The 13,554-nt window shown below is 47.3% G+C and overlaps 1 protein-coding gene across 1 annotated transcript; it reads right to left on the bottom strand.

Annotated features, from left to right (window-relative positions):
• Window positions 1-3,878: 3,878 nt before the first annotated feature.
• On the bottom strand, window positions 3,879-9,434 carry LOC149362184 (monocarboxylate transporter 10-like). The gene is made up of 6 exons (XM_089568238.1): window positions 9,415-9,434; window positions 8,904-9,169; window positions 7,181-7,324; window positions 5,569-5,821; window positions 4,952-5,463; window positions 3,879-4,048 (listed from the first exon to the last, which is right to left on the bottom strand). Exons 1-6 carry the CDS (start codon window positions 9,432-9,434, stop codon window positions 3,879-3,881), a joined length of 1,365 nt encoding a protein of 454 aa, XP_089424364.1.
• Between the last annotated feature and the right edge of the window lie 4,120 nt (window positions 9,435-13,554).

The raw sequence follows: 13,554 nt of genomic DNA, 5'->3' as shown, positions 1-13,554 counted from the left end.
CTTCACATGTACGTCTTGACCCGCGCACAACACTTTGTTTTCGTCCGCCCGGAGCCACGCGGTGACACAATCCCCATCATCAGAGTAGGCTAGGCGGCAGCAGCACGAGCACAGTGCTTATCCGTTGTCTGTTCACCGCGCAGCTCACCCGCTACCAGGCTGTCTTCCTCATCCTGAATGCTTCGGCGTATGTCCCGGGCGTCACGCTGCGCTTGGGCTCACCGTCTTTTCCACCCTGTTAACTGGATGTGCCAGCCAGCACGTGCATAGACTGCCCTATCCACCCTTCGGATGACAGCCATGGTTTGCTCTTGATCTCTTCGACGAGCGTCACGCGCGCTATGGGTATCAACGTTATCGTCACACTTAATCGTTCAGTCATCGACAGATTGAGTTCTGCCACGTCAGGGATCATGACTATAAAAGCGAAGTCGATGGATTACTCCTTCAGTGCGCTAGGTGACAGCAGCACGGGCACAATGCTTTTCCGTCGTGTGTTCATCACGCGAGTATGTTACCTTGCTAATTCTCGGCGCATTCGTTCTGACGAGTGATATATGCTGCTGTTCCCCCGCCCACTTGAATGTTGACATTGCTTTATCTATCTTAGCAGGACCTTTGTGAGTTGGGTCCGAACACATGGTCCCGGTTGATTCCACCTTCCAACTTCAGTCGATGGCTGCTGAAAGTCAACCGAGGGTTTCATAAATATCTGCTGTACTCCTGGATTGCAAAAAAAATTACTGAGGATATTACCGATATCAGATATTTTCAGCTGTCTGTTAACGCGAGGTTTGAAGCGTTGGAGGTCCATGTGCCTTTTTCGCACTCACCCGCAGCGTCCGGTACTGTGCTGTCTTTAAATGATACCCTTCACAGTCAAATCCAGCAATTAACAAACGCAATATCAAATTTTTCTCCAGAAATCGCAATAGAAAACTGGCCTGTAGAAACAATATCATCCTATATGGTCTTGCCGAACACCTTGACGAGAACTACGGGCATCTGACTTCAAAACATGCTAGGTGGTTTGAGGACAACCTTCAGATCTCATGCCCGCGCATTGAGAGGCGTCATAGACTTGGCAGGAGCACTAGTGCTCAACCACGGCCTATCAGTATGAAGCTCTTGGGTTTCGAGGATAAAGTGCTAGTGTTCAAAAATTGTTCTGCACTGAAAGATTGAGACTTCCCTGTTTCCGAATACTACTTCCTTCATGTACGGAGCATTCGCAAGGAGCTCTGCGAGGCGTCTGCCTGTTGCCGAAATAAAAGCTGCACTGTACGCTTTCGATATGATCATATATTCATCGATAAGGTTGCGTACAACTAGGACTGTACATCCAACACGCTGGTAAGAACATCTCCTGGCTTATCGAAGTCCATTGATACCTTATCTCAGGTCGATTCGCCTTGGCTCCACTGTTCTTGCAATAATCTTTCTATTTTGAACATCAATGCAAGATTCTTTGTTAGCAAATTTTTGGAATTCCTTTCGCAAATCTCTTCTTAATCTCCGCGTATTATCTGTGTCACAGAGACATGGTTACATAATTGCGCGCAAGACTCATAGGTGACTCGCCCGGCTTCAAACTTGTTAGAGGAGATGGGAAATTCGAGAGAGGTGGTAGGGTGGCCCTCTTTTTTCCGTCCAACCTTCGGTTTCCTATGTTCCTAGTCCCACCAGATAACGAATCTTTGTGGGGCAAGGGTCACTTAGACAACTTATCTTTGGTAATAGGGGTTGTTTACCGTCCTCCCGGTTCTTGCATTGACCAGTTGCACACTGTGAGTAGGTTACTTACTACATGTTTACGATGCTTCTTCATACGTTATCTGTAAGGGCGAATTGTAAGCGGACATGAATTGTCTGCTTGATGGGAGCTGGTACACTTTTCATTGTCCGTCCGCCACGGTAGCTCAGTGGTTGTGGCGCTCGGCTGCTGACACGACAGATGCGCGTTCGATCCCGGCCGCGCGGTCGAATTTCGATGGTGGTGATATTCTAGAGGCCCGTAAACTGTGCGATGTCAGTGAACGTGAAAGAACCCAGCGGTTGAAATTTCTGAGTCATTCACTACGCCGTCCCTCATGGCCTGAGTCGCCTCGGGTCGTTAAACCGCAATAAACCAATTTTTCCATTGCCTTCTGACTTAGGTCAAGCCGCTAGAAAATACACTTGGCAAGCTGGAATTCTACACTTCGTGTTTCTTACTCCATCTCTATAAACAACGGTCATGAGTGCAATGTGATTGAGGGGGTATCCGATCACAAAGCTGTGCTGGATTCAGTTACTTGCTCCGTTCCTAAATCTCGTTTTCTGTACTGCACGTTCCCTGATTTCAACCGCGCAAATGATCCAGCAATAGCTGACATTCTGTGTGGTTCCTTTGACGAGTTTGAGCAAATAAGGTTTACTAGTGAGGTCAATACTTTAACAACTTTCGTTGAAAATTTTGTCGAAATGTGCGACAGTCATTTCATCCCTTTCAAAATAAAGAAAAATAACTGCCATTCCCCGGATGACTAGGCACTTGTTCTGTTTATCGCGCCGTGCCGCTAGATTACGCCGATGACAGCGTTTTGGAGACGCTGCTGGGATCAGATGGTTTACTAGCGCCAAATAAGAGCTTCGTATTCAAATGAATGCCGCAAAAGATTTTCATTACAAGGTTGCTCTGCCGTAATTACTGAAATCTAATCCTCCGTAAATTCTGTAAGTTTATTCTACACCCTGGGTACGATTCAAATGCATTGATAATAAAAGATGTCGCGGTTTCTGAACCCCGTATAGCGGCTTCTGCTTTCAACGAGCACTTCCATTTTGCTTTCACTACTGACAATTTGGTAATTCCAGGTTTTATTCTGAAGCGCATTGTTCAATCGGGAATGTGTCAGTGTCCACTGATGGTGTCCTCAGTATGATGGTGTGCTCGCTTGGTCCTGAAGACATCCCTGTGGAATTTCTGGTTCACTACTTTCTTTGGTCATGCAGATACTTTGCAGATGGTCACGCAGCCTTTCTACTTATTCTTTTCGCAGTTGCTTGAATTGTGTAGCTGTGCAGTAAAAATATTCTACAAGCCCGCGATTGTTGTGTTTCTTGATCCAAAAGTATTATTATTAGCGGCAGATCCGCCTAGCTCGCTGTTTTACTTCAAAGCATTTGCTGGAAGGCGCGAACTGCGATAGGTGTAAAACAATATTTTTGTAGTGCACTACTGCACCAACTGAGATGTTATAATTAAGATGATATTGTGACATCTTTAATGCAGCTAACCGATACACAATGCTTGTATCGGGAAAAAATCATGGTCGCATGGATCGCCACGGATGCATTGGTTTTGAATGTTGTTGGTACGCTTCCCTTCGCTAGTGAAACGTTTGTGCATTCTTCTATGCACCAAAAGGAACTCGTGGCTAATCCACAAGAAGTTACGATTGAATTCAATTTGTGTGAACTGTGCTCCGGCATATTGACGAGGAGAGCGTCTGTAGCCATTGAAATGGGGCTACGTTCCTTTCGATGATGAATTTGTGTTAAATGCAAGTACAGAGGGCAGAATAATCACAGTACGATGCCAGGTGCACTGAAGGCGCATGGTCCTTGCGTCGTCCACACTTTACTGGAGCCAGATTTTTTTTGAGTTCCGGGAAATATGCTGCGTAATGTGAGGGATGTTAAGCAGCTTGCACTTACTTGAAAAACTGTGTGCTTTTACTGAAGAGGGCGACTGTAAACGCAACGAAGTCATTTGTTAGCGGTCAAACCACGGCACTAAAGATCGTATAAAAGTGTCGGCACGGTAGATCATGGCCGTCGGCGCCTTCGAAGCATCAAATTAGTCGCACGGGACGTCACAATTATAAACAGTCTGCCTACAGTTTTGTAACAGGCGCACATATCTCGGAGAGTATTGAAAGAGATTTCTTGCTCCGTCTTCTCTCATGCACGGCAAGCCAAGCATAGAACACCGCCACGCCGAAATGCAGAACTGCCATGAGACGGTACATGTTGTCGTACGATCCCATGGTGCCTCGGAAGAAGGCTGGAAAGAAAATCATTCAATTGTTAGTCTCCATGCGCAAAATCTGTCAAACCTCTAAGATATTCTCCTCTCATTAAAGCGTTCTAGTGTGACATGTAACAAGAATGATGCATGTGCAGTAATTTTTCTTTTTAAACATGAGTTCTGCAGTCATCATATGAACTGAAGTAATCTAAATTGGAGCTCACTGGGATTTATTATCCCTAACTGGGCGCTAGAGCATGAGCGGCGACGGGATCCAGCAATGTTTGACACCGAGCGCGAACGCTGTGCAAGTTATGACCAAACCGAACGCCGGCGTCAACATTTCGTTCAATTTTTCTTGTTCCACTGGCGTGACATTCGAAGGTATCTTTCATTGCTGAATAGTTCTGTTTCGTCGATCGACGGTACATTTTCATCCGTGGCATTTCAAACGCTTGACCGATTGGTGTGCTCATTTCCTGCCACATAAGACAAAGCAATTTCACACTTCGTTCATGTGGAGATGTCGACACACAACCTCCGGCCATCTACAGGAACAGACTATAGGTTAAAGCTCAAGCAGAACGCGAAAACATAATGCCTCGGCAGCAACGTGTCCTGTGACAAAGAGGTACTCGTTAGCGTGCAACAACTGAGCGAGAGCGCATAAAATATTGCGGTAATTACATTATAAGATCACGAGCACTGCCATTTGCGTTGCTGGTATGGCTTTTACAAAAGCCTTCTTCCAGCCATTTTCCACACCCGGTCGTCGTACTATAGTAGCGAGTTGTCAAAGGTACGGAGTTCCATTGGCCGGGAGCAGCGGACAAATAAAACAAGTTTGTATTGAGGATTGCTGCCTGAATACACACCTAAGGAACAAAAAGCTGTCTCCCCTTCAACATCTTCTATTATTAAATTAGACGAAGGGCTTACCTATGATCATGGGGCTGCTCAGTTGCACTGGAACGAGCAGCAGTCCGACAGCCGCCATGCACAATGGCACTTGGGCAGCACCGAAGAACTGCGTCATGAGCGAGCACCTCATCGAGCTGGCGGCGGCGATGAAGGTTATTAGGAGGGTGCTCACGACCACGTACTTCAGCAACCACGTGGTGTGCGGCATGAGGGCATAGCAGGGCGTCAACAGCACGAAGCACGTCGTCATCAGCGTCGGCCGGCTCACGACTTTCATGTCGGCGATCAGGGGTACGCCAACGTACCCGACGATTTCGGCGATGGTCGCGTATGTGATGGCCATTTCGGCTCCCCGCCGAGGCGCTCCTTTGTCGATTGCGTAGGCTTCTATGGTCTCCAGGAACACAGTGTAGCAGTAGATCTCGACTGTTGCTCCCAGAACAACGATGTAGAAACGAGAAGCCTTCAAGATGGCGAATTTGCGCCCAAACGACGTGAGGCTTTTGTCAACGCCGACTTTGAGATACGTAGTTGCATGCGTTTTTGCCTCAAGCTCCACTAGTGATCCATAGGTTCGAACATTCGAGCAAACGTTTGAGAACTCTCGACATGTCATTGAATCTCTGCGATCAGTGTCTTTTTCACGGTCTCTGAGCCGTGTCCACAGGAACAGCGCCACAACCGTGACGTGCATGGCGAGAGCACTGTAAATGAGAAGTGTACCCTGCAGCTTGTACTTGGAGTTTAGGGAGGACAAAAGAGACGGAAACACGCAGGCACAGAGTGTGGTACCAGCGTCCCTGAGTCCGCTGGCGACGGCAATGTACTTGTCGAAGTGCTCGCCTAGCACAACCATCAGGCTGACAAGGACGATCCCCGCGCCCGTGCCTGCAATTGAGAACAGCCCTTTGGTCACCGAAGATACAGTTATTCTCTTTTCGGGAACACATATTAGGGTGCTCGCAAAACTTGCGTTCCCGATGGACTGGTTAACTTCTCGTGAAATTTGACAGGCAGCGGCCGATTGATTAGTGGCGAAGTGAATTTTCAGCATTTGTGTTTTGTACCAGCCCCAAAGACGGCTGAAAGTTAAAGAAAGGGTTTTGCTGCGTGGCTGATTCGGTAAAAACCTGCTGCAAAAACGCGTATTTCTAAATACACTCCAGACTTCTTCAACAAGCTAAGTGACGAGAGCTCTGTCGCGAAATTCGGCGGGTTTCAGGCGGCCTACCATGGAACGCTCTTCGGCGTAGTGCCTAAAAATATTTTGTTTAATGAGAAGACAGGCATCGAAAATTTTCCGTGAAAAGATTTTTACGCTGCTGAGGCTGTAGACCGATGTACGATATTATTCAAAGGCACGAGCCTTCGTGCCTTTAATAATATCGAAGTATTAATGAAGTATTGATGAAGTAAATTAATGAAGTATTGATAGTTGAGCTAGCTTTCACGGCACCTTCTACTGGTAGCAATGCCTTTTATTTTAGTGGAAAATCTGCACACTTTGGAGTGCCTACGAGAAACAGTCCTGCCCCCGGTATTTAGCAAGAGCGTGTTCTGATGCGGTAATTACGAAGTATGTATCTTAATGCGAGGGACATTAGTTTAATTCTTACGCTGCACACTGGTTGCCCTTTTATTGGCAGCGCATGCTTTTTCTTTCTTTGTACATAGGTATCGTTTCTTAACAGTGATAATTATATTTATATTTCTGATGAGGAGGGGCTATATGCTACATTATTAAACTAAGTTTTAAAAACTCTGGGTATCACCTTTTGCTTGAGAACATCTCCATAACTAAACTTCATGTGGAAGGAAGAAATTTGGGCTCCAAACTATTTTACCCATTTATTTTACCGAGTATTTTCGCAGTTTTGCGGCTTCTGTGTGTCCGTGCAATCAGGCTGTTCCAGTTAACATTTATACTATCGGGAACAAAAGTAACTGGCCCTCTTTCGCCTCCAAGTTACGAGCCGTGCCGAAGTGTTTGCGGACGCCAGAGTTGCGCCGGTGTCGGCACCAGGAATGCATCATCTTCGGGTGGCTTTCGGAAACAATGCGGCACGGTTCGTAACTTGGGGGGGCGGGGGAGGTATTGTCATTTGGTTTTCACCGCAGTAGTGGCTTTAAACTCATATATTTTTGGTATCATATTTCTAATTCGGACCAACAGTAAACAGAACTATATCTAGGTGTTACGATGTGTCCCGTAAAAGCAACAATCTAGAGAAAAAATCGGGTTCTCACCATGAAAGGCCCCAAGCGTCAAGCTCATCCAACCAATGTTGGGAGAAAAAGCAGCGCCTATGAGCGGAACCCATAGCAAGAGGCTTCCCAGCAATGTGATGTGCGGCACCGTTAGGTACCGCTGCAGTATGAAGACTACAGAACCTATGGGTAAAGAATTCACATGGTTTTAGAACAGGAGGCCTTGACTTTACTCACATATAAAAGCAATGTAGACGTTACTACAATGGCAGAGCCAGCTATTTGCCAAAATTTTGATGTGGAAAGACATGATTTGAAAACTGAGGAAAGACGACAAAAATGCCTACCATTTAACGATAGTCTAAAGTGCTCCTACATACAAAGATGAAAACGAGACACGAAGCAACCTTCCTTCCTTCTTCCGGCCGGCCGGCCGGGTGTGCCGGCAGTGACTTAAGGCCTCGGCAGAAAAAGCTCTTTTGGGGAGTCACAAAAACGGGTCTATATGCATGTGAGCGAAGCGCGCATGACCCATAGCGTACACAGGTGGGGCATCCCCACTTAGCCAGCCACCTGACCCGGTGGTCATGTAGAAGGCAGTCAAGGTTACCACTCTCGCTGGATGTATTTCCACCCGCCAAATCACCACATTCAACACTGCATTAGTCTCGCAACTTGCCAAAACGCTGCAGCGCTTCTTTAACGTTGTGCCTGGGTGCTCGGAGCGTCGCCTACCTACTGCTCCATCTCGTAATTTCTTTGCAGGAGACTGGACGCTACGAGCGCGAGGCGACAGCTTCTGGATTTTTCTCGTGCTTGCAGCATCCAGTACACCGTGAAGGACTTGTAGCGGTGGGGATGCGATAATCGTGTTAAAAAAACATTTAGGTAAGGCGTTTTGCAGGCATTGGCCAGAGGAGACTAGGGCGCGTTGCATGGCCCGGTACCGGGAGGCGAGCCAGATGGGCTACGGTGAGGGGGAGGCTAGAGAGACCGGATGGCATTGTGTAAGGCAGTGTTCTATATCTGCGTATGTCAGTACCACAGTTGGAGCACTGGGGTGTGGGAGTCCACTTGCACAAGTAAAGTGGCTGGTGGATGAACGTGGTGGAATTGCATGCAGCGAATGAGGCGAGCTTCACGAATCGATAAGGTGGGGTGTGGCGCGGGTAGCCCTATTTTTGGCGCGAGTAATACTCGTGGACACTGCCTTTGTAAGCCCTAATAGCGTCCACCATCGGTCGGCTCGTTCGTGAGATCATCGGCGCCCCGAGATGGTATCGCAGGCAAGCTGGTGAGCCCGCTAATTGCCAGTATAGGCCAGTAATTGCTAATTGCCAGTAAGGATTACGGCCATGGACTCAAGGCATTGGTTGCGACAACTAATGCCGACCGGGTGGGTGAAGGGAGGGCTCTGTCGTGAAAAGCATGGTGGGCTGCCTACGAGTATATAGACTACATATGCGGAGGCGGGAGTTAGGGCGGCGAAGGGGGTTTAGACGGACTCCTGGACTTTGGTTTTCCAGCTGTGGAGCGTAGATAGATGTGGTCACATGATTCATGATGTACGAAGACAACTAGACGCAACTCAGATACAACTAGAGAATAGAGGCAGAACACAAGGCTTTGAAGAGGCCTTGCACGAAGAGCAGACGCTTCTTTTATGTGTGCCCATTACCCTCCGAACTGTGTCAACTCGGCTAGCTTTTTGTTTCGGTGTTTCGGCTGCTCGGCTGTCTGCGTTTGTTTTTGCTTTGCTTACTTCCCATGTAGGTCATCGCGTTGAAAACGCTCACTGGCCACGTTGCTTCTGAGGGGCCCGCTCCGAAAGTGTCCATCATGGCGACGAAAAAGAAGCCAGAGTTGATCTGTGTGGCCATTGCAAAGAACGAGGCAAGTGTTGCGGCCACAGCGATGTCCCAGCTGCTGTCCAAGTTTCTCTGCCGTCCATGCTTGGAGTGGCCACCCACAGCTGAGGGACTTGTTGCTTCGCTATCCGCGGACACGGTGAAGACATCGTTGAGACAGCTGAAAGAAAAGTGTGGTGCAATTAGCTGGTGTAGATGCGAAGAAAATCTACTCTTCTAAAGGCGAGAGTAAGCATGGACTGTATGGCTACTACTGTTTCTTCTTCGCCGCAGTGGAGTTTAAAGTCTGCTTGAACTTTTTCATATGCATTCATATTTTTCCCATGGAGAAGAAGCTCACTCCTTGCCAAGCTTAATTTAAAGCCTTGATTTTATTTGTATCTACTTATTTATTCAGGTACATACAGCACCCCAAGAATGGTCATTATCGTACGGGGGTAAAGCATAGAACTGACATACCGGTACTGCAGTTCAACATGAAAGTGAAGCATACATTGGTAGAAATAATGCAGCATTTACATCATATTTGTCATATTTTCACAAATATGAGCAAAAAGTATTTGTAAAAGAGTGGCTATAAACGTGATAGTTGTCGCAAACGCGAAATGACTGAAAAGAATGTTGCGTGATAATTAAGCAAAAACTTTGCAAGGGCATTGTCAAGATAGGATAGCGATACGAAGACAATCTCTTTCGGTAAATTTCTCCACCGATTTGCGGTTTTTGCGATGATAAATGGATCATAGAGAACACTAGAGCAAGTCTTATGGTTATTACTTTTTCTCTGGCTCTAGCTGGATGGCGAAACATAGTTGAAGGCCAGAAGGCGACCAAGCTGACACTGGTGAACGAAGGAGTGCTGGCACTATCCCCGATGGCTATTAAAGCGCTGGACATCGTATAATGTCTGCTATTCTTCGGATTGCTACCTCGTCGCAAAAAAATTAGGAGTCACTTTGGCGACTAAAGTGGTGCAAGGCGAAAGCCTTAGTACAGCATTCTGTCACGAATGTGGTTGTGAATGATGATTCAAGTGCTGCCAGCGAATGACGCGTCCATCGGCTGTCTGCGTGTGTTACTGATGTGTGGTTAACATGTTAAGCTTCGCCTGTAAGAGTGGAACGCGACAGCCTCTTGCAACGCTGCCAGGGAGTCCACAGAACGCCATCGCCAATTCGGCTGTACGCCTTGCTGGACGGTAAATTTATTTTTTGAGGAAAGGAAATGTATCTCTCTCGCATATCTGGGTGGACACCTGCACCTCGCCGTAAGGGAAAGGGGGAAGATGGGAGTGAACGAAGACGCCGTATTAGCTAGACGCGCCTTTGTTCATTCCAAACCATTCAGCTAGCATTACGGAGTGGCTAGCGTGCTCGTATCTCACTCCGGAGACCCTGGTTCGATTCCCCAACTCGACCAATTTCGTTCTCGGTTTTATTGATTTATGCGGTCTAACTAGAAAGGTTAATTAGGCTATTTCATATTTATATTATTGTATTTCTATCCATCGTGTTCTGTCATTCACCTGTCAATTGTTGGAACTGTCTAGGATGTTCGACACAACGTATATGAAACGAGCAACGTCGAACAGAGTGGGGAAGTGCGTGGTGGTGGAGCGAACGCGGTTTCGTACTTATCTGTTTTTTTCAGCAGCGTCTTCCGCGGACGCTGTTGTCGCTGCGGCGCGCGTCTTTTCTTTTTCTTCTGACCTCTTCATTCTCCTCTATCTTAATTAGGCTAATTGATTAATTAAGCGATTAACTAAACTCAGTCCAACTTAGTTGGAGCATCAATATACGATCCCTTTGATTGGTTGCATGGTTACTAGCCAAAGTACAATTGGCCCCATTTGAAATTCGCGCACTGTGACGTCACGAGCATTTCGACCAATTGAAAAGCGTGACATTTTCTGTCGACAACTCCTGCTTACAACGATGAGGCATTAAAGGCTTTCGCCTTAATATAAACAGAAAGGAAACAAGGTTAGGGTTCACGATAGAGGCAGTGGGGCGGTGAGATAGGCAAGGCTACAGTGCAAAGTACTGAAGACACTGCAGTTATTTGACTGCTCCACGGCCGGTCTCGACGCGCTCGCTCGCTCTCTCTTAGGGTCTGCGCATGAGGGGCAGTTGCTACCTATCACCGCAACTCTCCGGGGGCGCTGCGAGCCAACCCTCTCAGTTCGAAGGGAGCCGCTAAAATGTACTCTCGAGGTAGCCTCGGCGCGCGCCGGTTCGGATACTTTGCACATGTTGCTCAAAGGCTGCTCCGAGCACTGAACAAGAACCTTATGCAGCCACCGCTATTGGCAAGCAAAGCAGGGAACTAGTAGATTGATCTCAAAACATCGAAGTTGGCATGCAGTGATGGCGCACAGTATTATCGGGTAGGGCTCTATGATTTGCGACAGACAGGAATAAAAGTGAGGCAAGGTATTTCACTGAGAAACCAGAGCTATGAAAAATGTATGTTCATCTTCAACTTGGCACACACTCTGTCGGCACTTGGAAATGTACGATGAAAACAATTGCACTTGCGCCTTGAAAACGTTCAAATGTATTTGTGCCATCTGTTCTCACTGCGCGAAACACGCCAGATCAGAAAGATACTTTGCTGTTTGAAACTCTGACATCGTTTCACATACTTGAAAGAACTGAAAACAATAACAGGCACTGCTTGTATAATGACCTAAACAACACCTTCCGAATGTTGTCCGTTACAGCCTGAAATATGCTTTCGCGCTGGCTTGTGGAAGAAGCAAAACGGGTAATTTTGGTTTGTAAATTTTCTTGCGTAGTTGACGAGAATTCGGAGAAACTCCTCAGAAATCAGATCTCCTGAGCGTTTGATGTGACTTCTGTCAACACCTTCCGGGCAGCATAGGAGGGGTGGATCTTCAAGATGTGGTTGAATGATTAGTTGCAAGGCTTCGAGAATTTCTGATCGCGGGAGATACTTATCGCCTTTTCAAAAAACGCCGAAATCGTTTCCAGGAGAGCTAGAAACAACGACTTTGGATAGTGAAGTTCACCATTCTCTTGAGTACGCAGTAGTTTGCACAGAGGACTGCTAGTGTTGTTCGTCGTCACAAGCACGTAAGCAAAGCGCACGGAGCATGAGGCAGCCCCATAGATGACTTCACGTGGCAAACCTTTCGTTTACGCGTTTAACCAAAGGGACACAACAGTACACCATAGCCACAAAATGATATGCGCAGCTTCGCTACACAAGTTTCTGAGACGAATATTCATGAAAAGTCTGATGAAGAAAACCTGCTGAGAAACGTGACGTTGTCAGCAACACAAGAAGCATGAGGCACATGGCAGACCTTTCGTTCACGAGCTAAACACAGCGACAAAACCAACACCGTCAAACACGTGAAAAATGCGCCCGTGCGCGCCGAATGCGCAAAATCGGCTCCCGCGCTGCCGCAGGAAGGATTGACTTTAGGAAGGATCCGCTCGCAGCGGCTTCTCGCGGAGATCAGCGGTGGGGCAGCGCAGAAAAAAATGCCTTGTCCGCTCGGCGCCTGCTCAGGCCGTAAGGAGAGAGCGAGAGAGCGCGCGCGTCGAGACCGGCCGTGACTGTTCATGGCGGACGTACTTGAAGGCAGCAAAGGTCTGTTTTTAGAGCGAGAGCTATACTCCTCGGGGTACAGCTACCGATTTCGATACGGATGAAACAATGACCTTCAGTGCCTCACAAGGTCAAACCGAACTCAAATGCGTGGTGATATGACCCAAGGTACGGTAGTATGACCCCGTGATCATATGACATCATTGGGTACCTGACCTTGACCCTTCACCTTGACCTTTGACATCTACCCTTGAACTTGACAATTGGTTTGAGACAGTGGCCATCACATTGACAATGATCTTTAATGCCTCACAAGATCAAACCGAACTTAACTGCGTGGTGGTATGAAAGGTACAGAAGTGTGACCACGTGATCAAATGATTATGACCATTGGATACCTGACCTTGACCTTGAAATAAGATTTGCGGCATTACAGACCATGCTTATCAGAGCTTTCGCTCGTATAACTAGGTTCAAGCTGAGCTGAACCACAGCCATTTTTCCTTCAGACCGTAGCAGCAAGCCCAACTCTGCGCTTAAAGCAGTACAGTACACATTTTAAATAAGAAATAGACATAGAGAGGGGCTAGAAGCAGAAGCTTTCATTTTAGACTTGCATGGCAGACCTGCCGCTGTAATACCGTCCGGCAGAAGACATAACCTTGCCCTGATTTACTCCTGGCCACCGTATTTTGAAAAGTACAGTCTAGGGGCTGGGCATGCTTCAATGTAAACATTTCGGACACTGCGCAGTGCAGGTGCGGGCTATTGGATTTTTTTGTTTTAAAAATCTCCCAGATAATGTACCGTGATAAGCGCGACTCTCATTCTCATCTACTGAATCTCACTCAGCGGCTGCTTCCGCTTTCATCGCGCAGCTGCCTATCTGTAGGCATGCTTACCGGCGCCAGCTGCTACCTCGGTTGCTATAAATATCACCCACATGGCTTTTCCTAAGCTTTGCAATAG

This window comes from Amblyomma mixtum, chromosome 2 (genome assembly GCF_055824585.1).
Source record: "Amblyomma mixtum isolate Tamu chromosome 2, ASM5582458v1, whole genome shotgun sequence".
NCBI classification, from domain to species: domain Eukaryota; kingdom Metazoa; phylum Arthropoda; class Arachnida; order Ixodida; family Ixodidae; genus Amblyomma; species Amblyomma mixtum.
The sequence above is the reverse complement of the archived record's forward strand: the minus strand, read 5'-3'. Positions and strand labels throughout refer to the sequence as shown.

What these genes read in the sequence shown, in the direction of transcription:
- LOC149362184 (XM_089568238.1), bottom strand. Translation starts at nt 9,434, where the DNA reads ATGACCATTCTTGGGGTGCT. An exon ending in ATGACCATTCTTGGGGTGCT is followed by an intron (nt 9,170 to 9,414) that starts GTATGTACCTGA and finishes CTTTTCTTTCAG; the next exon opens with CTGTCTCAACGATGTCTTCA. An exon ending in GAGCAGCCCCATGATCATAG is followed by an intron (nt 4,049 to 4,951) that starts GTAAGCCCTTCG and finishes TTTTCTTTCCAG; the next exon opens with CCTTCTTCCGAGGCACCATG.